General features: G+C 40.1%; 1 protein-coding gene across 1 annotated transcript; it reads right to left on the minus strand.

The window, feature by feature from the left end:
• tgfbi (transforming growth factor, beta-induced) lies at positions 1–27,710 on the minus strand. Its single transcript, XM_063000623.1, has 17 exons — positions 27,578–27,710; positions 27,138–27,236; positions 11,799–11,863; positions 11,541–11,698; positions 10,417–10,581; positions 9,949–10,095; positions 9,197–9,338; positions 7,898–8,110; positions 7,665–7,805; positions 7,432–7,574; positions 5,283–5,419; positions 4,766–4,896; positions 3,245–3,369; positions 2,987–3,089; positions 2,838–2,884; positions 2,327–2,351; positions 1–958 (listed from the first exon to the last, which is right to left on the minus strand). Exons 1-17 carry the CDS (start codon positions 27,688–27,690, stop codon positions 897–899), a joined length of 2,016 nt encoding a protein of 671 aa, XP_062856693.1. The 5' UTR covers positions 27,691–27,710; the 3' UTR covers positions 1–896.
• Positions 27,711–27,911: the final 201 nt, after the last annotated feature.

The following is a 27,911-nucleotide window of genomic DNA, read 5'->3' on the forward strand; positions in this document are numbered from 1 at the left end:
TTAAAAATGGTATGTTTTTATTATGAAATGTGTAAATATTGTGTTTTGGTTTCACATATTTTTCTCAGTACAATGCCAAGTATGGGTTCATGAAGTGGATGCTTCATGAAGTGGAAAGCCCTTTTTTCATCCATACATATAACAGATTTTCAAATATTCAGCAGACACAATGCACAATCTGTTCACCAGCATAGTCTGAAATGCTTAACATTACTGAATACAAAGCAACTGTGTCTAACGGAAAGCATTAAGTAGATTGTACTGTGCAAAAGTTTTCTTTTAAAGCTTTAATGTGGCTCAAATAAACTGTTTTTGGTCCGTTTGGAGTATGCTGAGTGGATGAGCAGGAATCTTCCCAGCAAAAATTTCCCAACTTGTAGGCATCAGTACAAGTCTTAAACGGACTGTGATTGTCTTGCATATGAGCAGCTCTAGCACCATTGAGAAAAGCAAATTCATAGGTGTAAACTTAGCCTGCACCAGTATGAGCCCAAATAGCGTTTCTGAACCAGCCTAAACCATGCAAACATGCTACATATATATCAAAAGCAACAAACATAAAAGCAAAGTAAAATAAGCAAAATAAAATTTCTCAATACAAATTACTAAACTGAGATAGGAAGGTCTTAACAAATACATACCTAATTATAAGCAACCAATTTTTAATTCTTTACATTTTTTACAGTGAAGGCGGTCTTTGGCATTCACGTACAACACTGATATGCTGAAATATTTAGTTTTAGTCCCTGCACCTTTATGAACCATTTTAATAGGGATGCACCTGTAAATCAGTTAATTACCTCGGTACTGATCATTAAAATACTCATTGTGCCTTTCAGCCTTACAAGAGCAGTGGAGGCTGATTTTGTGATTTTTTCCCCACAAACTGACTTGGTTTACTGGACTCGGGTCATCGTTCTGCTGGACCGACTGTTTAGGACCTTCTTGAAGAGTTCATCTGAAAAAATATAATATATAAAATATATTACAAAACTCATGCTGTCTGAACAAAAGCTTCAAAACACAAAATAAAGAATGTGCACAGGAATACACTACCTAAAAGGTCAAAGAAGCCTTATGAGTTATCTGGTTTTCTGAAATGCTTATTAATATCTCATAATTAAAATAATTGACAAACACATTCCACCATAACAAGTGCTTGAGTGGTGCAGCAGTATATAACATCAGCCAAACACAGCTGAGATCTGGGTTTGAATGTTATCAGTGCTATCAGCTGACCGGGCATCTACTCAGACATGATTGGCTTTGTCTGTAGGGGGATGGCCAAAGCCCAGCGATGGATTGGCACCCTGTCCAGGCTATTTCTGCCTTGCACCCAGTGTTTCTGGGTGAACCAGACCCACTGCTACACTTACTAGGATAAAGCGGTTAGTGAAAATGAAATAATTGCATGCAAAGCAAAGCACGTAAAGGTGCCAATACAAAATCTAAAACAAATATCAAAAACATGCAATACTTTGATCCTGTGTCCTATTACTTAAAGGAATAATGAAAGGGCACTGGTGAGAAAACCACTGTCTTCCTAAACACACTGCTTACAAAAGAACAAACTGTGTACTTTAGAACAGAAATGCTGCTTTAAGAGGAGCAAAAGCAATAACTACAAAACACCAAAACTTCATCCACACTGTGAAGTGGTGAAAGTGACAGTATATATTGTCTAAGCAGTTGAAGGTTAAGGGCCTAGTTCAGGAGCCCAACAGTGGTAACCTGGCAGTGAACCAGTGAACTTTCAATTACTAGTCCAGTACCTTAACTGCTAGATTACAACTGCCCTATGAAGCATCTATGCTGCATAGAAAAAAGCAAAGTAAATCAACAAGATCTACTAGGGTCAGAATTCAAATCTCCAGCTGTGCTATTGGCTGGTCTGGTGTATACATACAGTCATGTCTGGCTAGGTCTGAGGGGTCAGGAAATGGCCAAGTGATTTTGGGGAAGACGAACCCACCGCAATCCTAACCAGGATAAATAAGTGATAAAACATAACACTGAAACGAAACAAGCCAATTATCATGACCTATCATGACCTGGTTGTTTATACAAAAAAAAGTCTTAACACAGTCAAACATTCCTCCTGAGCATTGTGCAAGTCAGATCAGCATGTTGAGTAAATGTTTACCTTAAAAGTAGAAATGTTTTTTGTGCAAAATGTGCTTGTCAAATATTATGACTGGATTGGAGATCAGAACCTATTTTAAGCATTTAAACTGAAAATCCAGGTATTTCAATTGACTTTTTTAAAAATTGATCAACAATATCTAACTCTAGCCAACTATTAATATTATTCTTGAAAAATAATTACCATTTTTTGCACCCGAAGTGCCAGCCTGTGAAGAAAAACAAAACAGCAGTTATTATAATATAAAACAAAGTCTGATCACACATCCAGGGTGCTTTGATGGCTTAGCAATAAAACACGCTAGCCCACTACTGCTGAGATCCGGGGGTTCAAATCTCTGTTGCTGTCGGTAGGTTAAGCGTTTACATAGGCATGATTGGCTATGTCATTGAAAGGTTCATGTGTCAGGGTACTCTCAGTGCCGGTCCCAAGCCCAAATAAAATAATGAGGGTTGCGGTGGTGCAGTGGTTTGTTACACTAGCTCATCACCGCTGAGACCCAGGATCAAATCTCAATATCCAGCCAGGCGTCTTCATTGACATGATGGCTATCTGTGTCTGAAGTCCTCCAATGTCCAGGGTATTCCTGCCTTGCACAGAAGTTTCCGAATAGAACCAGGTCTGCCGCAACCCTGACTGAGTGATTGAAGAAAATGAAATGGGAGAAAACACATTTGTTTATGATAAAACTTACCCTCACTGTCAAGGTGCGCTGTGGCTGATCACTCTGAATTTTAGGAGCTAAAGTAATAAGAAAAAACATTGCATAACCTGTCAGAAAGGACTGCAATAGATCTAATATGTAATTAAAGCTTTAAAAAAAAGAGTAGAACATGATCTTACGCAGTGGCTTTATGACTGAACCAACAGCATGTACGACCCCATTAGTAGCCATCAGGTCGGCGTCAATTACTGGCACTCTGTTGATGTACATAGTGGAGTTCCGCTAGATGGAATAAGAAACAAACAACAGTCTATCACTGAAATTGTAAATTATGCATTTATTACACAAATCCAGTGTTTAAAAAAAAAAATAAAACACTGAGGTCTTTTTGTTTGAGGTAAGTCTCGTTTCATATGTGAGAAGTAGCATGTTCTTACCATGCCTAGTTCCAGCTTGTCTCCTGAAAGTGGCTTTACTCTGGTATGAGAGGTCACTCCACCGCTAATAAGAAACTCCTCACCTACGTGGTACTTCAAAAGTTTGCTGAGTTCTCTGGGATCTCCTACACAGACCATTGGAAATTACACACTTTAACGGATCAGAAACAAAACAGGGAAAATTCTTGCTGTCCAATGAAAGACATGTTTCCAAAACCTTGTTTCATGACATAAAAAGACCATGTGATATCTATAATTCAGACAACATGGACTTATTTATTAATCAGAGAAAGACACATACGATAGCATGATTTAAAAAATCGGAAACTTTTTCAGGACTTTACAGCAATCTATTTGTGACTCTGTGACTCTTTGAGGTCCGGAGCACTGTCCAATTACTTAGTCTTGAGTCACTTAGTCTTCACCAATTACTTGGCTATTTGTTTTGTCACCTTTCAATTTAACACTATTCTGTAATTGTTTAGGAACTAAGGACACCAGTTTTGGTATTTGTAATTTGAGTTTTTAAGTTTTTTTCATTTTTGCTTCAATAGTTGGGGGTTCTGACTTTATGATGTCTGATACCTTTTTTGAAGACAGTTAAGGTCTGCAGGCAGGCCAGACTAGTACCTGTGACATTTCCCTACTGAAGCAAGCAGCAGCATCCCTGATAGAGACATTGTCTAGTTGGCAGCAAATTCTACTTCAAAATGTGCAAGTACCGCTCTACATTAATAATGCCTATACAGATATGATCAGATATAAAATGACCCATGATATTGGCACTAACACACCCCTATACAATAACAAATGCTGGCGTTTGAACTTTTAGATTGTAACAAATGAGATGGCTCCTTTTCCTTTTAGTACTCTACAACACAATGTACATGATTTTACATTTACATTTTTGTCATTTAGCAGATGCTTTTATCCAAAGCGACTTACAGTACTGTGACAGTATATATTGTCTAAGCAATTGAGGGCCCAACAGTGGCAATCTGGCAGTGGTGGGGCTTGAACCAGCGACCATTTGATTACTAGTCCAGTACCTTACCTAGTCCAGTATCTTAAATGCTAGGCTACAACTGCCCAACAAAAACAATTAAAAATCTGAACTTCACAGCATACCTTTATCAGTCCATCACCAATGAGCTTAAGAGCAGAGAAGTAATGACATTTCTGTATGTAGTTAATATATACTGTAGCTTCCCCTTAGTGTACTACAGATGACTTGCATTTGTAGATGCAACAAACAGATGGGCTTGAGCACTGGGAATTGGTGACATTTCTGTATGTAGCTGATTTATAGCTTCCTCTAAGTGTATTAGGCACATAACATGGTATTGGAGTTCGCTGAAAATGGCACATACGTGTGTGCACACATTAATAAAACTGAAAGATGCATGTTTTTCATTGGCCAGCAACAAAATGATCTCATCTTCAATAAAATAAACTGTAGTGAAAATGTGCTTTTAATACACTCATACAAATAAGCAGTTTTCATAAAAGATGGAACAGTACTTGTAACTTTGTTGAGTTCAGCTGGGGGCATGGCACGGAAAGCGTCATTTGTAGGGGCAAAGACTGTGTAGGTTCCTTTTTTGTTTAGCAGCTCAGTCATGCCGGCCCTCTGAACGTTATCAACCAAGGTGCTGCAACAGAGAAAACACATGTTAATACACGTCAAAAACTACACATTTCGAAGAAACAGACTTCGTTTTCTGTGTAGGTTGATTACTGATCATTATAAAAATAAAGTGATGAGCGTCCTGACACTGATGTCCTTGCATATGCTAGAGTGGAAGCAGCTGCATATACTCTTTCAGTCCTTTGACTCTGGTAAAACCATTACACCTCATTTCAGGAATTTGTTCCTGTCTATGAATTTATGCAGGACTTGGAATGGATTGCTGAAAACACAAAGTAGTCTCACAAATTCTGGCAGCACCTGCTTGCTGGCAAATTTTGTGTCTGTGAAGATTATTCGGTCAGATATCCGTATGAGCAAATCAGTAGTAAAACACTATCAACTCCTTACCTGAAACGATTGTCTGCCTTCAAGACGTCCATAACAGTGCCCATGGGAGGTGCCAGAACCTTATCGACTATAAACATGGTACCATGGCGGCCAACTTTGTCATGGGCAGCGATACAGGCATTTTCAATACAGAGGTTCTGCAAAGCACAGAGGAGCAATTATTTCAGGGTGGTTTGCTTTACCCATCAGGGGTGTTGATTCTGTGGTTTCACAGATGACTGATGGTGTGTGTACAAGTGGGCTGTGGAAAAAGATGGGGTGATTCAGAGGAGAGCTTTCCGGTGATCTGCAAACTCCATTACGCAGTAGAAATGTGAGTGTTTAAAAGCATGAGATGCACCACCATTACCAAAAACATGACTGGAAATTTATCATGAAACCAATATAATAATTACTGGGTGATGTGGAATTTGCTGATTTATCTTCTTCTCAGACTGTCAACAACAGCGATGAAACAGCAATGACAAAACTGACATTTAATGCTTATGGGAAAGGGATCCGCTGCATTTATTTTTCCAGCCTAACTTTACAGTGGCTTTGGACTCACAGTAGAAGATTTATTGCTCAAACACAGTTTGCTTTAGTAATCTAATACAATTTGTACTTTGGTTGAGCCTTAGTATGACACACATCTAGTTGGGGGTGTAACATTTGAAATGCATCAGCTCTTTTTTTAAACCCACTTTAGACAGCATAACCAAGACCCATATTAGCCTATGTTTAGACCTACATCATCATCTCATGTGGGCGTTTGGTTGCTGTAGTTTAAAAAAAAGATTCCTTTCCACCCAGTTTTTACCATGAATCAGATGTGTTCCCACTAAAAATAAAACTCATGGAGGAAAATTGTTCATCTATAAATTAAAAAACTTAAAACAGAGCATACCGTTTCATGGTGGAGAGATAATGCATGTACCACTCTGCTCAGCACTCAATTCCCATTAGTAATCGCTTGATAGCTTTGCTTCTAATTTGCGTAAAGTTAACTTTGCTGAACTTTTTTGCACTGATAATGTTAGCTCTGCCTCCTGTCACCAGAAATGTTTGTTTGTTTATTAGGATTTTAACACTTTGGTTACATTCATGACAGGAACGGTAGTTACTCATTACACAAGATTCATCAGTTCACACAAGGTTACATCAAACACAGTCATGGACAATTTAGTATCTCCAATTTACCTCACTTGCATGTCTTTGGACTGTGGGAGGTAACCGGAGCTCCCGGAGTAAACCCACGCAGACCCGGGGAGAACATGCACACAGAAACTCCACACAGAAAGGATCCAGACCGCCCCACCTGGGGATCGAACCCAGGACCTTCTTGCTGTGAGGCGACAGTGCTACCCACTAAGCCACCGTGCCGCCCCCTGTCACCAGAAATTGTCAGCTATTATTAAAAATGAATGACTGCAGGTCGCTTTGACACGTTACTGCTGGAATGTATGGTTAGAGCTAAAAGATGAATCCTAAATAGCATCAAGAACTACATTTCCTCACTTTAAGCAAAGTTTGTCTCACATTCATAAACCTGGTTTTGTGCATGTGCTGCAAATTAATAATGTGCTTTATTATCTTTAAAAAAAAAAAAAAAAGAAAAAAAAAGAAAAAGAAAAAAAAACTTAGTTGTGGCTAAAAAACATAAATTAGACCACATAGTGTTGAGAAGTACCTATGAAACAGAGTAACCCTAGCCAGAACTAGTCCACCTGTATTGTAGTTTAGTTGGCAATTTAACCATACCTAAACACTTCTGTTATACCTTACTTGCAATTTGGAAACACATTTTCAATTTGCATGCTTTAGAAATACAATTTAACCTGCTGAAAAATAAAAAAGCAATGTCACTTCTTGGGTAAAAATAACATGTCCAAAAAGTACACAAAACCTCATATTTTTGCAGTGTCTGCTGATCGTTGCAAAATTGCTTAATGCCATAATCCTAACAAATGAAAATGAATATAATTCTGCTCATGACATTAATCATCCCAAAACCAGAGGTGACTGGATGTGTGCCTATTTAGCCTTTTGATGCCCCTTATTATAGCACAGCTACCAACCCGAGAAGGTTAGCACGTTTCCTCTGAGACACATGAAAAGAACCACAACCACTACATATTAGCTGTGTTTTAATTTTACAGTACGGACTTACGTTCCTGTACACGAACACTCGAAGTTTAGTTCCTCCCAGAGTTTCCAGCTCCTGTCCATGGTACAAACCATTAGAAGAGAGTTGTGCCTTCAGAATGTGGTTCCTCATCAACTTTCTTGTCTCGGGTTTGACAGCTGAGCTGCCTGTGTAAAGATTTTATTAAGAGAAAAAAGAAAATTATTTTATAAATTTGGTTAGCCGTGTAAAGCAAAGCAAGCGTTCTGTAATCCAACCTTTGAAAGCATCATTGTTAGGTGTAATGATCGTCAATGGTTCTGTGCCACTAAGCTGAGCATTTAGACCAGCATCTGCAAAAAGCTTGGAAGCCGTCGAAACTTGTGGAACACCCTCAGCGAGCTCCTTAAGGGTCTTCACTAAAATTGAAAAATAGACAAAATGTTTGCTCAAACATAAAACTGCCATAAATATTACAACTGAGAACATTAGAATGAAAATGAGGTGCTACCTGAATCAGGGATGAGAAGCTCATTAATGAAATGAACAACCCCGTTGGTGCCAAGCTTGTCTTTTTCGTTGACGATGGCTTTGCCATTGAGGGTCATCTCATCACCATCACAGCCCACCTCCAGCACTGTGCCCTGAAGTGTCTCCAGAGGTGTTCCTGCTACAATGGACTCTGAGCAATGCAGGTTCTTCAGGATGTGGTAATTCAGCAGATCTAGGGATCAGAAAACAAAACTATGAAAGGAGTACAGTGCATAAGAACCAAAGTAACTTTGTAAATAACTTTGTTTAATTGTGAATTAAGTAGTAGGGCTGCACCAATCCAACAGTAAGTATTAGTAATATGGGTTGCAGACCGTTACCCTGACCGAAGAAGGCCGTACCTAACACACTTCCCCTCTAACATGTGTGCAGTTGCAAACCACTTCTCTTTACCTGCCTGAGGTGGCTTTAAACAGAAATCAGTATCGCGTACACAGAGTCACAGACCCCATTCCCCATTTCTGTGCAGGCACTTTCGACCAGCCTGCAGAAGTCACAGTTGCAGCAGTCTTGAAGAAACCCTTTGGTGCACCCACTCTTAGGTATAGCCTATTATGTCTGAGTAGGGATCAGAGCTCGAGATCTCAGCAGAGGTAGGCTAATGTGTAACGGATGTCCTATTTGTAACTCTAATACGTAAAGCAATATCATAGGTTTAATAAGTGTTTAGAAGCTAAATACTTCTTAGGGCGTATTCACATGAGAAATGGCAAAACCGCTTTTGTACCAGCTGTGCTTTCCTTTCCTATGGAAGTTGGCAGTGCCGCTTAGCCTGCCGCTAATGGATATTCGTGTCGTGGTAAACTTTGATGAGGTTTTACTGCACCACCAAGCACTGAGGCTCACAGTAAGCAAAGCTCAAAAGCTTCAAATGTTAATGTGCCCTTACTGTTCTGAAGAACAACATTTCAAACATAATATCCAACATCTTCAACATTTTCACCATTTGATTAGGGCTGTTCTTAAAGAGCATATTGCAGCCTTGCAAGCTCTGATATCAGGACTGAATCAAAATGGAAAGATAGAAACTATGAATTTATTATTTAAAATATGGCATCATTAATGTGTGAACTAAGTGGCAGAGTCAAGTGAATTCACATTGTTAGGAAGTCCTCAGGTCAGAGGTATGGAGTACCTATGCTGTGCAGTGTTAACATGTTGGCCTCTAAAATAAATGTTTCCTCATTTCATTATTATAAATATATTTTTTGGGACCTAAAAAAATATACATATGGTTGATACATATGTTGAAAGTTACCTTTAAGAGCAACAGGATCAGCCAAGATTCTGTCCAGCATGTCTGGAGGAATCTTTTTGAAGGCCTCATTGGTAGGAGCAAAGAATGTGTAGGTACCAGCACCCTCCAACATCGATGTAAGACCAGCTTTATCAACAGCTTTCTAAAATACACATAATCTGAAATTATTTTAGGGAAAGTCACTTCTGGTAAACACCACAATTATTCTTTGTATGTTGATTACCGATATTCCTTACAGCAATCTTATTATAGACATCAAGGATTAATTTATCTATTTGAATTGATGTAAACATAGCCTCTAAATGCTTATAAAACACATTCAGACAACAGATCGTAAACATATTTTTTTAAAAGCTATGTACTGATAAAAAAAAGTCATTCCCCCTATTGGATCCAAGCAGCCTAACATCGGCAACCTGGAGTGGTGGTGCCACTGTCTGATTACTTGTCCAGTACCTTAACAAATTAGCCACCACCACCTGTCTAAAAAGACATTATTGGCCATGTCTGGAGGGGGTGACTGAAGCCCTGAATTGGCACCCTACCCTTGGGTACACCCTTCCCTGTGCGCAGTAATCCCAGGTGAAATCGGGATTACTACAGGTGAACAAGAAACACAAAACTCTGGTGTGTTCTGATATGAACACAGCTTCAAAGAATAAAAAAAACCAGCTTGATTAATCAGTGATGCTTTGATGTTTAGGCGAATTCTGAGATCAGCTGTTTGGACAATGACGTGCATAGAACCATACTTGAAGCTCTTCCAGTGTATCTTCAGTTTCAAGAAAACTGTTGATGTTGCTGGTAATGGCTGTGATGACTCTGTCGACAACGTGAACGATTCCGTTTGTGGCATGCTGGTCCGTCTTCACCAGCCGGGCACAGTTTACTGTCACAATCTAAACAAAGCATTTGATAGTTAGCTTGGCAGATAAAAAAAAAAAAAAAAACACCAAACACAATCTTCTCCTGGCTAATGTGTTCCTTTTCCTGAATTTAACACTGGTGCTATTAAATAAACACCAGTGTATTCACTGCAAATTTACTGGGTGCTTAATAATGGCAGTGGAAAAATAGCTGAAGACTGAGTAGCTTGGCACAGACAGTGCAATGTTAAGTAGCTTAAACTGAACGAGATATAATACACAGCATAAGAGAATGTGCTGATATAAACATTGTGTCAATGGTTTTTCTGTTTGCTTAGAGCACTTTTTACTTACTCCACTGGAATAATGCTGGATATGAACATCAAAGTCCTGGTACATGGAGGGGAACGAGGAGCCGTGCCTTAGATCATCTGAAGTCAAGCGTTTGTTGACCATGTGGTAGTGCAAAGCATTGAGGAGCTCAATGTTGACGTTGCTCACCAAGGCATCCAAAATTTCCTAAAATAATAATGGTATACATTTTACCATGTTCTTTATAATAACATGTTGCATTATACTAAAAAAGTATGTAATGTGCAATAAGGAATGTATATCATGTATTTAGAAGACAGTGTTTGCTAAAAGAGCTAAAAGCGAGTGACTAAAGGGCTGGTACTAATCTATCATACTGATGTGTTTTGCACAAAAGCTCCAACAACTGTTCACATCTTAAACTACATGCTATATAATGCAGTAATCCTACTGTCATTGACTGAAATCATAGCTACATCAACTACATAACATTTACTTGCTAACTCATTCAGTCATTTGTTCTTTGTTTAACCACCGCTATATCCTGGTCAGGGGCACTATGGGTCTGATTCATTGGGCGAAAGGCAGGAAAAGCCCTAGACAGGTCGCCAATCCATCACAGGGCAGACACACACACACACACATTTAATCCTTGGGCAATTTTAGTAGCTCCAACTGGCCTGACTGCATGTCTTTGGACTTGTGAGGGGACTAATGTACTGCAGACTACATTATTGACAATGACATTATAGACATACATATAAGACAATTATTCCATTATGTAGTATTGCATGTGTGGGGCTCGTAAAGGCCCAGCTAAAAAAAGATTGAGAAACACTGGACCTACGCCTCCCTTCCTGACTCAATTTTATCTGTTATAATAACATCTGCGTAGATACCCGACCTGCTGATAGTGCTGCTGGGATTTGCTAGTAGTGGGCTAAAGTATTTTACTGCTGTGTTGCACTATTACCTCTGTGGTGAGATCTGCAACAACTTAATCCAATGTAATATTGAATAAAATTGTAAAACGCAAAGAAAATAAGACTTAAAGACTTAAAGTCCATCAGACACTTTATAGTTAAAAGAGTATTATAACCTGTGTTATACATCTCAGTACCTCTTACTGTAACTTATTACAGTATGTCCTTGGTGTAAGTACTTACAGGTGAAAGAGCAGCCCAGGCTTCATTACTTGGGGCAAAGAATGTGAAACTCCCAGGTCCCTCAATCTCCTCTTTCAGCTTCGCTCTCTCAGAATACATCTGAGTCTTCATGGCTCCAACCACACCCAGGGTGTTATAGATGTTCACCAGAGGAAGAGCTAAGCAGGACCAACATCATCATTTATTAGGATATGACAACGTCATGAAATGTTTGAACAATATTTCAACCAAATATCAAATATAAAATACAGTTCCTACCTGCAGGACATCCCTTCTCTCCAAGCACCTTTTCATATCCGGGACAACATTCATAAGTGATCTCACTGCAAAGAAAAGCAAAGCAACAGCTCTCTTTAAGATCCATTGAATATTAAAAATGTCAAATGCAAAAAAAGCACATAAAACTCATAATAACTAGATTGCAACAATTAAATAAGCACAAGTTTTTAACTAGCTACCCAAACAGTCAGAGTGCAGCACAGATCCAGACACCCAGGTTTAAGCTCTAATGATTACTATCTGTGTTGTGTTTGTCAAGTTAGCATGGTTTTTAAAGGCACCCCAGTTTCATCCCATCTTCTAAAACTATACAAGCAGGATGAAAGTGTGGGTGTAAATACATGTGTACATATGTGACACACTGTGATGAACTGTCCAGAGTGTACGCCTGCCTTGTAGCCAGTATTTTCAGCATATGCCCCTGACCCATTGTGCTAAAAGTACAAGTACATAAAAATACATCTTATCTTCCCTAACACACCCACGGAAAAAATAAAATATACCACTTCTACACACCTTTGTGTTTTCTTATTTTGACATTAAATGTCAAAGTAATTCTGACATTTATAGCTCTAGTCATTTGAAAACAGGTACTTTGTTTTGACCACTACCTAATTCTGAAATACCATTTTTTGTATTTTTGATGGTTCATTCTTGATAAAATGCATTATTTTCTCATTTGGATAGTTTTGATAGAATAGAATAGAATAGAATGCCTTTATTGTCATTGCACAGTGCACAACGAAATTTTCACTGATGCTTTCAATGATGCTTTTCTCACAACCTGGAGTGCTACTATCTAATAGAATATTCCTCAAAATAAATATACTGAAATAATTTATCAATTTGATACTTTTCACAGATTCTTTTAAGTAAACAAGTACTTTAAAATTCTCCTCCAACGTCCTATCTAAGAAACCCGGCTATATTTTTATTCTGATAAAGAAAAGATTTAGTTCACAGGATCAGCTTTTTGTAATACAATCCACACACAAGGCAAAATATTATACTTCATTTTTTTTCTTTCTGGATTTATTTCCAGTAAGTGCACTCTGGGGCTTCACTAGTCTTGGAAGGCCATTAAAACCCAGAGACCCATCAGCAGTCTCAGGAAACTTTAGAAAAGGGCCGTAGGGACCCATACTAAAACAGCATTTCCTGCCAGTACAAACAGCTGAGACTTTCTTAACAACTGCCAAGCTAAGGTGCAAACACAGAAGTATGATTATGGATGAATATTTGGCAAGGTTTTCTGTATTTTTTAGGAAAACATTATGATCCTGTAATGTACTTACATATGTACATAAATCTAATTGCTTGTTAAATCTGGCATATTTTAGCAGAGAAAATTAATATTATAAAATTAGACCTATTATAAAGATGCACAGTGTAAAGCTGAACAAAATATTTTTGAAATTAAGAAATCTGAGAGCACTTTATAATTGTTATATTTGTATTGGTGATTTATTTATATTTCATTAAAATTTTTCATGAACCAAATATAAAAACTATATTTTATTAGTTTGTTCTTACACTATTTATTTTTAAAGAAATCATTGTAATTAGACAACTTACTGTATTTAAACATTATGTGTTTAATAAAAACATCTAAACTGCTATTAACTTAAGACAGTGGTTACATTTGTTGTAGAGTAATAACTTGCAAGAACCAAGAAAACATGGAATTTCGTTTAGTGCAGAGGGAATCTAGCAAGTCGCACATTGTTGCATCCATACAAGCATTTTTTCCATAAAAACATTTTGTCCTAAACAGTTTAATGTGTTAAACAGTAAATGGACAGTAAATTGTAAGTGTGACTGTGTGATAAAGAGTGATAATTGCCCTGATTTACCTTTTATGGACATTTTTACTCTAGGTATGCACAAGTCTGCTCTCCGTGCCAGGCTTGTGTGTGGAGGGCATCATTATAAGAGGTTTACTTTTACTGATAAATTCCGTCCAAACCCTGAACTGATTGTACAACTCTATTTTTATGATGCCAAAGGTAAATTTATTTATTAATAATATCATACACAGATCATCCATAACATTAAAACAACCTTCTTGTTTCTACACTCACTGTCCATTTCATCAGCTCCACTTACCATATAGAAGCACTTTGTAGTTCTACAATTACTGACTGTAGTCCATCTGTTTCTCTGCATGCTTTGTTATCCCCCTTTCACGCTGTTCTTCAATGGTCAGGACCCCCACAGGACCACTACAGAGTAGTTATTATTTGAGTGGTGGATCATTCTCAGCACTGCAGTGACACTGACATGGTGGTGGTGTGTTAGTGTGTGTTGTGCTGGTATGAGTGGACCAGACACAGCAGCGCTGATGGAGTTTTTAAACACCTCACTGTCACTGCTGGACTGAGAACAATCCACGAACCACAAATATCCAGCCAACAGCGCCCTGTGGGCAGCATCCTGTGATGAAGGTCTAGAAGATGACCAACTCAAACAGCAGCAATAGATGAGCGATCGTCTCTGACTTTACATCTACAAGGTGGACCAACTAGGTAGGAGTGTCTAATAGAGTGGACAGTGAGTGGACACGGTATTTAAAAACTCCAGCAGTGCTGCTGTGTCTGATCCACTCATACCAGCACAACACACACTAACACACCACCACCATGTCAGTGTCACTGCAGGGCTGAGAATGATCCACCACCTAAATAATACCTGCTCTGTGGTGGTCCTGACCATTAAAGAACAGGGTGAAAGCAGACTAAAAAAGTATGCAGAGAAACAGATGGACTACAGTCAGTAATTGTAGAACTACAAACAAACAAAGTGCTTCTATATGGTAAGTGGAGCTAATAAAATGGACAGTGAGTGTAGAAACAAGGAGGTGGTTTTAATGTTATGGCTGATAAGTGTATCAATCTAATACATTTACTGCAAATAAAATTCCCTTCTTTACATTTGTTTGCTTCTTTCCTACAGTTAGTTGGACGACTTAAAACAGTACTGTGTCATGTTTTCCAGCCTTGGAAGCAAATTGCTTTCCCACGCATACATTGTTTTTAGGCAAATCAAAAAAAGGGGAAATTTAATACATGCTTTACTTGTACTGTTATTACATACACAAAATAATATCCCATTGTCTTAGGGGTCATCTAGATGTTTTTGGCAAATAAAAGACGAGCCTTTATGTTCTTTTTGGTCAGCAGTGGTTTGCACCCTGCAACTTTCCCATGGATGCTTTTTTGCCCAGTGTCTTTCTTATTGTGGAATCGTGTACATTGTTCTTAACTGAGCATGTAACGCCTGCAGTTTTTTGGATGTTAGTCTGGATTTTTTTTTACCTCTGGGATGAGTCGTTTATGCTTTCTCTGTGATATTTTGACTAGCCAGCCACTCCTGGGTAGGTTCACCACTGTTCCAAGTTTTCTCCATTTGTGGATAATAGTTCTCAGTGTGGTTTGCTGGAGTCCCCGTGCCTTAGCAATGGCTTTGTAACCTTTTCCAGACTGGTAGATTCACATCTGTATTTGAACCTGTTTAGAACGTGGCATCATGTGCTGCTTTTTGAGACCCTCTAACCTGCTTCACACTGCCAGACAGGTTCAATTTAATTGATGTTTAGAATCAATACGTCTGGTAGTAATCATACCTGTGTGTGTCTAGTGAAACTGAACCCAATTGTTCTATTAAATTTGGTTAACTTGTTGATTTAGTAGAAGGGGGTAATTGCGTTCTCACAAAGAGTCAGGTAGGGCTGAACAGCACATTTCCTCCAACAAATGAAACCATGGTGTTTACGTGGGTTATTTCATCTAATGTTAAAAGTAGTTTAATGATCTGAAACAAATATGCAAAAATAGAAGAAAAAAAAACCTGGAAGCGTAACAACAGCTAACCCAATAATCTACTGACAATTCTGAAATTTAGTAAAGGTAAAACTTGTAAAACACAAAGAACTAGAAACCAGACTGAAGCAATTATCAAAACAGATGGTAACTCTACTGTTTTGTGTTCTCTGCCAGCATAAACAACAATGGTAGCCATGGACTTCAAACAAATAAACAGCTGAGCTGGAGAATACAAGCTCTGTGTATATGACTTTCCAACGGCTTGGTAAGTTGTCTAGCAGAAGCAATGGGGAACTTAAAAAACACTTACAGGAAAGACACAGGAAATGTTGAAAATCTTTAATATATTTAATATAATTCTGACAAGAGCAGCTGAGTTACCACGTAGTGTCTTGTTCTTGCTAGTATCAGTTCCTTTAATTACAAGGACGTCAAACAAAGTGTTTCCCTGGCAACATTTTGCTACTAAGATATTAATAGTAAGGATATTAACTACTTTAATTGGCTTTGATTAATATTTTGAAGTTTTCTAGTTTGTTTGTTTGTTTATTAGGATTTTAACGTCATGTTTTACTCTTTGGTTACATTCATGACAGGAACGGTAGTTACTCATTACAGAAGATTCATCAGTTCACAAGTTTATATCAAACACAGTCATGGACAATTTAGTATCTCCAATTCACCTCACTTGCATGTCTTTGAACTGTGGGAAGAAACCCACGTGGACACGGGGAGAACATGCAAACTCCACACAGAAAGGACTAGGTTTTCTAGTAAAGACAAAACCCAGTCAATTTAAAAACTGATACAAAAACAGAGAGTAACCTACATAGTTACATTAATTACCTTTCTATTTTACAAACCCTATTTCCATAAAACAATTTGGACAGTTTGTAAAATGCAATAAAAACTAAAATATGTGATTCTCTTGAACCCTTCTTTAAATAACAAAAGTACGGAATAAATTTCAATGTTTTTACTCACAAACATGTTTTATAAATTGTTTTATTCTCTTATCTTCAACTGCAGGCAAACCAGTCAAGCACACACACTGTCTTTAGAGCCACACTGCTGTACTGCATGCAGATTAAGGCCAATAACTGTCATTCTGAAATAACCAAGGACTTCTGGCAAATACCGTAATGGCAGCGTTTATTGCTCTAAAATCCCAATGTACCTTCACACGCATCACCCATGCTGTGGGCACTGTGTCATAACCCTTTTTTTTTTTTTTTTTAAACTCTATGTCTCTCTGGTTGTATACTATACTGCCAAAAGTATTTGGACACCAGACCATGTTGGACATCCCATTTTAAAACCAAATGGTATTAAAATAGAGTGACTATTCAGCTGTAACAACAGCCACTCTTCTAAGAAGGTTTCTAACAAGAGTTTGGAGTGTGTCTGTAGGAATTTGTGCACATTTGTCACACTGCTAGCCTTGGTGTGCTCGTATGTGCCACGCCCCTCTCCTCCGTGAGCACACTCACTCCTGCCATGCCTCACTCCTGATTGGTCCCCCTGAGCAATCAGCCCCAGCTGTTCCTAATCAGGGACCAGTTTAAAAAGGAGAGCTGAGGAACAGGCTGTCAGGGGTTATTTTGGTTTATGGTGGTTATTTTCCAGTGTTCCTAGCCTGCGTTTAGCCAGTGTTCCTAGCCTGCGTTTAGCCAGTGTTCCTAGCCTGCGTTTAGCCAGTGTTCCTAGCCTGTGTTTAGCCAGTGTTCCTAGCCTGTGTTTAGCCAATGTCCCTAGCTTATGTTTAGCCAGTGTTCCTAGCCTGTGTTTAGCCAGTGTTCCTAGCCTGTGTTTAGCCAATGTCCCTAGCTTATGTTTAGTTTGTGTTCCTAGCCTGTGTTTAGCCAGTGTTCCTAGCCTGCGTTTAGCCAGTGTTCCTAGCTTATGTTTAGTTTGTGTTCCTAGCCTGTGTTTAGCCAGTGTTCCTAGCCTGTGTTTAGCCAGTGTTCCTAGCCTGTGTTTAGCCAGTGTTCCTAGCCTGTGTTTAGCCAATGTCCCTAGCTTATGTTTAGTTTGTGTTCCTAGCCTGTGTTTAGCCAGTGTTCCTAGCCTGTGTTTAGCCAGTGTTCCTAGCTTATGTTTAGTTTGTGTTCCTAGCCTGTGTTTAACCAGTGTTCCTAGCCTGTGTTTAGCCAGAGTTCCTAGCCTGTGTTTAGCCAATGTTCCTAACCTATGTTTAGTCTGTATCCCTAGTTTATATTCCCAGTCCGTGTTCCCAGTCTGTGTTCCCAGTCCGTGTACCTAGTTCATGTTCCATACTCTTGTCATTCCCTTGTTTAGTTCATTAATAAATATCTTGCCCTACATCTCTGCGTGTGTGTCCGCCCCCTTTGTCTTGTCTTTGTTTAGTCCTTAGCCCCACCGTGACATAATAACCCCTCTCTAGGACACAGCGAGATGTTTAGTCTTAGTAATTTTCCGGAGTTTGACTCCATGAGGTTTCCTCTAATCTTCTTACTTTACAAGCCAGCTCCCTATGATGGAAGCGACCTTTTGGTTGAGGGCTTTCTGCTTCAGAGCCAGCTCTACCTGCAAAACCTTCTCGACCCGCAGCCTTCTGAAACACAAAAGGTGATGTTCATGATGTCTAGGCTGAAGGGTGCTGCGCGAGAATGGGCGAGGCAGCTCTGGACTGAGAAGGGAGCAGTGCTGAACTCTGTGCAAGAGTTTGAGGGCCTCATGCGAGCTCAATTTTCTCGTCGTCACCCCAAGGGCTCCAGGGGTCTTTTTGTTTGTTCACCGGCCCCAGTGCCGTGTTCTCAAGTTCGGGTCAGTCCTAGGCCGAGTTCGTCTGTCCAAGTCTGTCCAATGTCTCCAGTGTTTTCGCAGCTGAGTCCAGTTTCTCCAGGGTCCAAACAGCTGACTTCTGACGCATATCCAGGGTCCAAGCAGCTGATTTCGGACGCCTCTCCAGTGTTTTCGCAGCTGAGTCCAGTTTCTCAAGGATTTTTGCAGCTGACTTCGGACGCCTCTCCAGGGTCCACGCAGCTGAATGACGTTTCTCTATTGTTTTCGCAAGTGACTTCGGACACCTCTCCAGGGTCCTCACAGTTGAGTACTGTTTCTCCAGTGTTTTCGCAAGTGACTTCAGACGCCTCTCCAGGGTCCTCACAGCTGAGTGACGTTTCTCCAGTGTTTTCGCAAGTGACTTCAGACGCCTCTCCAGGGTCCTCACCGTTGTTTCAAGGAGTTTCTCAAGGATTTTTGCAGCTGACTTCGGACGCCTCTCCAGGGTACTCGCAGCTAAGTGACGTTTCCCCAGTGTTTTCTCAAGTGACTTCGGACGCCTCTCCAGGGTCCTCACCGTTGTTTCAAGGAGTTTCTCAAGGATTTTTGCAGCTGACTTCGGACGCCTCTCCAGGGTCCACGCAGCTGAATGACGTTTCTCTAGTGTTTTCGCAAGTGACTTCAGACGCCTCTCCAGGGTCCTCACTGTTGTTTCAAGGAGTTTCTCAAGGATTTTTGCAGCTGACTTCGGACGCCTCTCCAGGGTACTCGCAGCTAAGTGACGTTTCCCCAGTGTTTTTGCAAGTGACTTCGGACACCTCTCCAGGGTCCTCACAGCTGAGTGATGTTTCTCTAGTGTTTTCGCAAGTGACTTCGGACGCCTCTCCAGGGTCCTCACCGCTTAATTTAGGAGTTTCTCAAGGATGTGTGCAGTTGATTAATGACGTTTCTCCAGTGTTTTCGCAGTTAACTTCGGATGCCTTTCCAGAGTCCTCACAGCTGTTTCAAGGAGTTTCTCAAGGATTTTCGCAGCTGACTTCGGACGCCTCTCCAGGGTCCTCACAGCTGAGTGATGTTTCTCTAGTGTTTTCGCAGCTGACTTTGGACGCCTCTCCAGGGTCCTCGCAGCTGACTGACGTTTCTCCAGTGTTTTCGCAAGTGACTTTGGACACCACTCCAGAGTCCTCACAGCTGAATCAAGGAGATTCTCAAGGATTTGTGCAGCTGATTAATGACGTTTCTCCAGTGTTTTTGCAGCTCCGGACGCCTCTTCTCAAGGGTCCACGCAGCTGACTCCGGACGCCTCTTCTCAGGGGTCAACGCAGCTGACTCCCGAAGCCTCTTCGCCAGGCTCACCGCAGCTGACTCCCGAAGCCTCTTCGCCAGGCTCCTCGCAGCTGACTCCCGAAGCCTCTTCGCCAGGCTCACCGCAGCTGACTCCCGAAGCCTCTTCGCCAGGCTCACCGCAGCTGACTCCCGAAGCCTCTTCGCCAGGCTCACCGCAGCTGACTCCCGAAGCCTCTTCGCCAGGCTCACCGCAGCTGACTCCCGAAGCCTCTTCGCCAGGCTCACCGCAGCTGACTCCCGAAGCCTCTTCGCCAGGCTCACCGCAGCTGACTCCCGAAGCCTCTTCGCCAGGCTCACCGCAGCTGACTCCCGAAGCCTCTTCGCCAGGCTCACCGCAGCTGACTCCCGAAGCCTCTTCGCCAGGCTCACCGCAGCTGACTCCCAAAGCCTCTTCGCCAGGCTCACCGCAGTTGATTTCTGTTCCTGAGTTGGTGCCCCCTGACGGCACTCCTGTTCCTGAGTTGGTGCCCTCCGACGGCACTTCTGTTCCTGAGTTGGTGTCCTCCGACGGCACTTCTGTTCCTGAGTTGGTGTCCTCCGACGGCACTTCTGTTCCTGAGTTGGTGTCCTCCGACGGCACTCCTGTTCCTGAGTTGGCGCCCCCTGATGGCGCTCCGGTTCCAGAGTTGGAGTCCTTTGATGGTGCTTCTGTTCCCGAGTTGGCGCCCTCCGATGGCGCTCTTGTTCCCGAGTCGGTGCCCCCTGATGGCACTCCTGTCTCCAAAGGCGCTCCTGTCAAGTCAGCACCCCCAGAGGGTGCTCCTGGTTCTTTATCAGCACCCACCGACGGCGCATCTGAACTTTTGTCATGCCTGCCTGAGGACATTTTTAATGACTTTAAATTTACCCCGCAGGGCCCAGGACCTCCTTGTTTTTGTTTTTTTTAGGCACTCCAGGTGTAGTGCCTTTGGGAGGGGCATCTGTCACACTGCTAGCCTTGGTGTGCTCGTATGTGCCACGCCCCTCTCCTCCGTGAGCACACTCACTCCTGCCATGCCTCACTCCTGATTGGTCCCCCTGAGCAATCAGCCCCAGCTGTTCCTAATCAGGGACCAGTTTAAAAAGGAGAGCTGAGGAACAGGCTGTCAGGGGTTATTTTGGTTTATGGTGGTTATTTTCCAGTGTTCCTAGCCTGCGTTTAGCCAGTGTTACTAGCCTGCGTTTAGCCAGTGTTCCTAGCCTGTGTTTAGCCAATGTCCCTAGCTTATGTTTAGTTTGTGTTCTTAGCCTGTGTTTAGCCAGTGTTCCTAGCCTGTGTTTAGCCAGTGTTCCTAGCCTGTGTTTAGCCAATGTCCCTAGCTTATGTTTAGTTTGTGTTCCTAGCCTGTGTTTAGCCAGTGTTCCTAGCCTGCGTTTAGCCAGTGTTCCTAGCTTATGTTTAGTTTGTGTTCCTAGCCTGTGTTTAGCCAGTGTTCCTAGCCTGTGTTTAGCCAGTGTTCCTAGCCTGTGTTTAGCCAGTGTTCCTAGCCTGTGTTTAGCCAATGTCCCTAGCTTATGTTTAGTTTGTGGGGGGCGGGATTTGAGACCGGACGGGATACTCTCTCAGGACTGGGGCTGGTTGCGCCCTCTGCTGGCTGGTCGGTGGCGCCTGCATGGAGACGGGAGGGGGTGCGGTGGAGTGTGTGATCCTCCGTGCACAGTGCTCTGCCGAGCTGCACTCGTCAAGTGTGGGTGATAAGACGGTCGATTGGCTGTGCACGTGTCGGAGGAGGCGTGGAACGGCCTCGTCAGCCCTGACCAGGAGCAGGGACCGGCATTAGTGAGAGGATGATTGATGGGATGAAATTGGACGCGCTAAATTAAAAAATAAATAAATAAATAAAAAAAACAACAAAAAACATCATGCAATAACTGACAAATGAATATCTGCTTCAAACTTACAGCTTTTCTAGAAGTGCTAGAAATTTTTTTTTGCCTCTCTATCTACCCATCAGGGTCCGTACACAGTGTTTGAAAACCCCACTCACATAGTCCGTCATCCCGCCGTAGCAGAAACAGTAGCCAATCAGTGTCTGCTGCAGTCACTGCCAATTATGCCCACTAAACGGCGCCCAGCCGACAGGTGGCAACACCGAGTTTCGACCCGAGGAGTTCAGAATCTCGGCGCTGGTGTTCTAGCGGAATATCCTGTTCCTGTTCCAACAATTAATCTGAGCAAGTTATTGCATTTTTCAAAACATGAATCCCATAAGACTTAAAAAATATTTACTGGCAACACCAAACGAATCTGAAACATTATTTAAACATTTTAATGTAAATTGAACATACTGACTTATATTATTTTTTTGCGTATAATAACGTTTCACTTTATGCTTTATGCGATCTAAATGTCAGTTTTCACCTGCCTAGTATTAAATGCATTTAAATACTAAATATCTCATGCAGCTATAATTTGCATGCAGGTTTTAAATGTATTTGACAGCCCCAGCATCTACATGTTTAAGTTAAGCTTTGATTGCAAAACTGTAAGTGTTCAAACTCTAATAACAGAGGGTTTCTGGGTAAAAAACAAACAAACCAACAAACGGTCTCCAAATGGTCTCTCCTCAAGTGACCTGCAAACATCCAACCACAGACAGACAGATTGTTTCACCAAAATGTCAACAACCCCAGGCTTTCAAGCTCCCACAGAGGGTTCTGTAAATCAAGTCGTATTCAAGCTAATGGCCTTAATTCTTGTTTTGACAAGCTGAGTTGTGTCTTTTTTACAGCCAGCCTCCCTGAACTTCATGCACACACACACCCACACATGCTCAGGACCACTGGTGCAAAAGGTCTTAGTTAGTAGTGAAAGATTTGTGTGTTTTGGAGGGATGTTAGATCCCCTGACAGGACCAGTCATTTCCTACAGACATCTGAGTGCCCACAGCAAATCTTACTTTCCCCTCTTGCTTTCATGAAAACATGCTATGAAAGAAACGCTGTTCAGAAATAAAAGCAGTTTTCCTTATCGCTGTTGTTTTGCTCTTAGCTTGCGAACTGTCGACAAGGCTTCAAAAATGATGCATAGCAGCAATAAAAGTGTTCTTTTATATGTCTGTACATGTAACACTTTGCACATGTGGTTTCTCTTCTGTCCTCATATATATGCCCATGGAATGTTAGGGCCAGTAACCAATAACATCTTTCCCCCCCCTGTGGGAACGATAATTTGAATGTCAATCATAAAAGAGCTTCTGTGGAGGCTGGAGCATAGAGCTGTGATTTTAGCCTGCCTCTGACCCTTGGCAGAGTAAAGAGCATTGTACACTGAATAGCGTTTATTATTGAGAACACTTTTAAATCACAAAGACTGATGAGAGAAAAGTTATTTCCAGACACATGGTAGCTATTATAAGCACTCAGTCAAACTGAATTTATCTAATCATCAGAAATTCACAATTCACTCGATAAAGGCAAGTAATAAGCAACAGATGGAAATAAACACGTCCAGTTGTCACAGTTCCACATATTCAAATGTGTTCATTCATTTAAGTTATAGTTTTTTGGTGCTTCTGAATGTTACTGCTGCACGTACCACAATGACTGCTATTTGGAAATTTTGTAAAGAGTGAAAGTCAAGAATGCAGTCTGTAATGTCTTCAATAGAGTCAGTAAAGAATTAAACATTAAAAAATATACTTAACATACTGTATGATAAAGCTAATGGACGGGTACTAGAAATATGTCACAGTAGTGCCATAGGTAGTGTTCCACATAGCTCCAGGGTCCTGGAAGGTCCAAGAGTTTGGCATGTTATTTTCTATATATGCCCATATGTTTGGTACTCTTATAGTGGTGGCCTAGTGGGTGCTTCAGGCTATTATATGTAAGAATGTGGGCCTCTACACAAACTAGGAAAGGCATAAAAATAATTTTATTGTACTGCACATGGTGTTCCACCTGCCCTAGATTATTATTATTAATAAAACTTGGGTGCTTTGATAGAGGATTTTACTAAAATAAAGAAAGCTATGCAAGAGACAAAAGTATCATTCATTTAAATAATTTACAATAATTTTAAATAATGTGGAGAGCCACACCCTGATCAGTATTATTCCCCAACTCTATGCAGGCGCCATCAATCAGCCAGCAGAGGTTGTAATTGCACCAGTTATGAGGAACCCTCGTCCGGCTTACCCACCCTGTGAACAACAGCCAATCGTTGTTCATGTGGCCGCCCAGCCCAGACGGATGGCAGAGCTGAGATTCGATAAGATGTATTCAAAATCCCAGCTCTGGTGTGCTAGCATGTTTACCGCTGCGTCACCTGAACGGCCTAGATTAAATTATTAAAAAAAAAAAAAAACATATATATTTTTTTAAATAAAATCATTTATAAAATAAAATATTTATTTATAATATTTAAAATATTTGGGGCAGGGGGTATGGAGAGAATGGAGTAAGTTTTAGCTGTTCAACTGAAGCAGTTTCACCTGAGAATTTGTGGTCCCAAACAAGCACATGAACCTTGGACTTAAGCTGGCACAGAGACCTTCTTCTCTTGAGGCTATGGTGTCTGCTAACGTTTATCTGTATTGTTCTTTCGACAGTAACCCACCGATGGGGAATTCAATGGTTTCAAACTGTTGTCGGGAATTGCCAAATGGGCCACACATTTTCATGAACAGACACATTTAAAAAAAAATCGATCACTGTTCCAATCCCTCATCCTGGCAGAAAAGACCAGTTTTAAAGATCTGCAAGAACTGCATTCACTTGCATTTGTAATGCAGGACAGTTTCCTACTAGTCGTGTATGTCTTTAATTAAGCCTTGATTAACCAAAATTCCCATGGAAAATACCTAAGCCATCTTGTGTACAGTGTCCCTGCATGATACAGGAATGCATGATGGGATAATGATCAGTGATTCATGACCTTTCCTTCTTTGTAGTAGACTATTTTGCAGAGTATGTAAATACAAACCAAAGATCTTCTAATGCAAAACAGACTCAATGGAAAGAAACCCTAATTAACCTTCTAAATTCCACAGACCTGCTGGCAACATTAATCATATTTTCTACTAACAACAAATTTGGAAAATTATAAGTCACACAGACACAAGCCAATGTTTTAATCAGCCAGTTCAGAGTTAAAATAAAACCGTTTGTACATATTGTACATAAAATTAACATTTAAAGTTTTATTTAGCCATATTTTTGTCTTTTGTGAACATGTCTGTTTTAAAATATATTCAAAAAAGAAGCATTGCAGACCAATAAAGCATTAAAATCACAAACGGAAGCTGTTTCGTGTCAGTATAGCGTCTGACTGCATCTTAAACTCTGCAAATGTGGATCTCTGTGTAATGTTTTTACAACAATGATGTGGATTCTTTGCACTATGATTTAGTATAAAGACAGAATTCTGCTTCTTATCTTATAATAACAATGCTAATGTTCTCAAGGGGAGATTTAAGTTACCAAGTGCATATGCAACTACATTTTCAATTTATTAACATGCTTAGTTAGCCTTTGTAATGTTGTAATGGAATGTTTAATAGAGACAATCTGAATGCTGAACTAGTTCTGCTAACTGTGTTTACCTTCCTGTTGTATATTACTGCCATGGTCGCTATGTTACACTATTTTTCATTCAAACAAAACAGGAAGACGTGTTGATATAAAACTTTGTTTTCTGTTTTAATGGGACGCTCTGAGCTTGTCAGTTAATGGAGAAATCCCTAGTAAATATTAATTAGCCATTACAACAATACCCCCTGCTTATATTGTAGGTCTCACTCATGCCTCCTAAACAGCTCTGACCTGCCAAGGTATTTACTTCACATGTCTTGTGGTATCTAGCACCAAGATGTTAGCAGCAGTTATTTAAAGTACTCTACGTTGAGAGATGGGGCCTCCATGAATCAGCGCATCCCACAGATGCTCGATCAGATTAAGATTTGGAGAATTTGGGAGCCAAGTCAACACCACAAACCACTCTTGAACAATTGTTGCAGTATCACAGGGCACACCTAGAGGCCACTAGAAATGTGTGCTATAGTATATCTTTCATACGGGTGGACAATAATAAAAGATAATGCCTGTTAATGAATAAAATGCTGTTGCTAGCGCTAACTACCACTGATTTTCCAGAATAGTAAAATAAGAGTCAAGGAAAACAGAAGATGGCAAACACTTACACTGCACACACTAGAGACTCTTTTCTGTCTGCAGACTTGTAAAGTAAAATGAAACTGACCAATCTAATCCTGTGAGTCCTGTGTTTGGCAACATCTGCCACATGATAAGGATGCCAATGGGCAGCTCCAAACTTTGATTCTGTTTTTAACGTTATGTTAAATTATGACTGACAAATTATTCTTTTTACAACAGCGATATGTAGGATTCATGTAGGAGTGTAAGTGGAATTTATAATTTAATTTCAAACTATTTCTTTTAAACATCATGGTATTGATATTTTTTCACGACAACAATATTTAATAATTAATCCTCAGTTTGTTCGAATACATGAAATGCCACATACAAATACAAAATGTATTTGTAGACGTTAAGTAGACCTTTTTCCATTTTTTAAAGTTAAAGCCAGAGAACTGATTAGCTAAGAGTTCAGATTTTTTTTACCACTGTTCATAAAGTTGGAACTCAAATCAAATCCCAAAAAATTCCACATTTAATGTACAAACTCTTTACAAACTTTTGGAAATTTCCTAATAGCAGTCATTGTGGTGCGTGCAGCAGTAACATTCAGAAGCAGCAAAAAACTATAACTTAAATGAATGAACACATTTGAATATGTGGAACTGTGACAACTGGACGTGTTTATTTCCATCTGTTGCTTATTACTTGCCTTTATTGAGTGAATTGTGAATTTCTGATGATTAGATAAATCATTTATTGGGTTAAATGCAGATAACTTGCTCCTGCTATTAAGGGAAAATGTTAACATGAGCATAAAAGAAAAAAAAACTGAGAAGGAAATGGATCATAAGATGTAGTAATACAATGCAAATATAGGCCTTACATAGTTCTGTTTTTGTACAGCAAACGTTTTAAGTTTGGGCAGTGGGGTCAATGATGAGTATCAAGTCTCAACTCCGATGAGGTGAATTAGACTTGTGCTAATAACATTCAGATAGGACATTCACCTATTTTATACTTACTTAAATCTGGATTTTTAAATAAAATATTTGTGCTTCCATTTTTGAGGTTTCATTATACATAACACATTGTAAAGAATTTGAGAGATTCATCTTTTTTAATTACACCCCACAATGAAATTAATGACTTTATCTCTAATTAGAACACTTTTCTGGGTATACAACTTAAAGCAGTAACCCAAATGACAAACCTACAGGTGGAATTAAAGTAACAGTGCAATTTACAACTCATATACTTGAAAAAAAGAAAAATTAATAGGGAATGTTTTAAGACTTCACACAAAGGAACATTTGTGAGGACTCACGTTGGTTTACCACAGATTTTGCGGCGGTACCACTGCTTACAGCTGGCGAAATACTTCTTATCAGTTCCCTTAATCTTCTGCATTGCACACATGTTGGGCCTGCAAAACACAAACCATTAAAGAAGTCTGGAGATTGTAAGGGTCCAAAGTTTTACTGAACACATTCAAAAGTTTCCATAAACAAAGGGAAACTTGTATAAATGTTCAAGTACTGCGTCTTATATCAGTGTTAAAGTTTATATAACCAAAAACAGAATTAAACAAAAGCAGTGAAAAAAAGACACATAAATACAACTGACCCACCTACAAAGGCTAATTGTAGCAACGGCGAACTAATTCACATCCCTTCTACATTCGATAAATGAGTGAATAGGACATACATATACAACCTTAAAAGTTCAATAAAGTAGTCTAGAATTTTTTTTAAAATAAATTCTTACCCCTGTTGTCTTCCTCTTATTCTGCTGTGTTGGAGAACAGACTGATAAGGTGATTTAGCAAACACAGCCGCTATTAAAGTCACAGTAAGAGCGAATATAGTGGACGGCTTCATGCTGATGCTTAGCGCTGCGCCTCGCGCCACACTGCTGTGCTTGTGAAGCGCACGCTCGCCTATATATACACAGCGGGAGTACTGGAGGCGGGGCTTAGCGACAACAGTTACATGAGACGATAGAGAAGATAGTCGAGGCAAGGCTGTGTAAAGCCATTTATTAAAATAAATAAAATTATAAATATGGTAATACAATTTTAAACACAACTCAGTTCCTTTGA

This window comes from Trichomycterus rosablanca, chromosome 8 (assembly GCF_030014385.1).
Source record: "Trichomycterus rosablanca isolate fTriRos1 chromosome 8, fTriRos1.hap1, whole genome shotgun sequence".
Classification (NCBI taxonomy): Eukaryota; Metazoa; Chordata; class Actinopteri; order Siluriformes; family Trichomycteridae; genus Trichomycterus; species Trichomycterus rosablanca.

Bases quoted from the DNA above. Each gene is read 5' to 3' on its own strand.
- tgfbi (XM_063000623.1), bottom strand. From the start codon at position 27,690: ATGAAGCCGTCCACTATATTCGCTCTTACTGTGACTTTAATAGCGGCT. The intron at 7,806-7,897 runs GTAGCACCTCAT...TTTCAATTTTAG, and splicing joins GCTTCTCATCCCTGATTCAG to TGAAGACCCTTAAGGAGCTC. The intron at 7,575-7,664 runs GTTGGATTACAG...ATCTTTACACAG, and splicing joins TAACAATGATGCTTTCAAAG to GCAGCTCAGCTGTCAAACCC.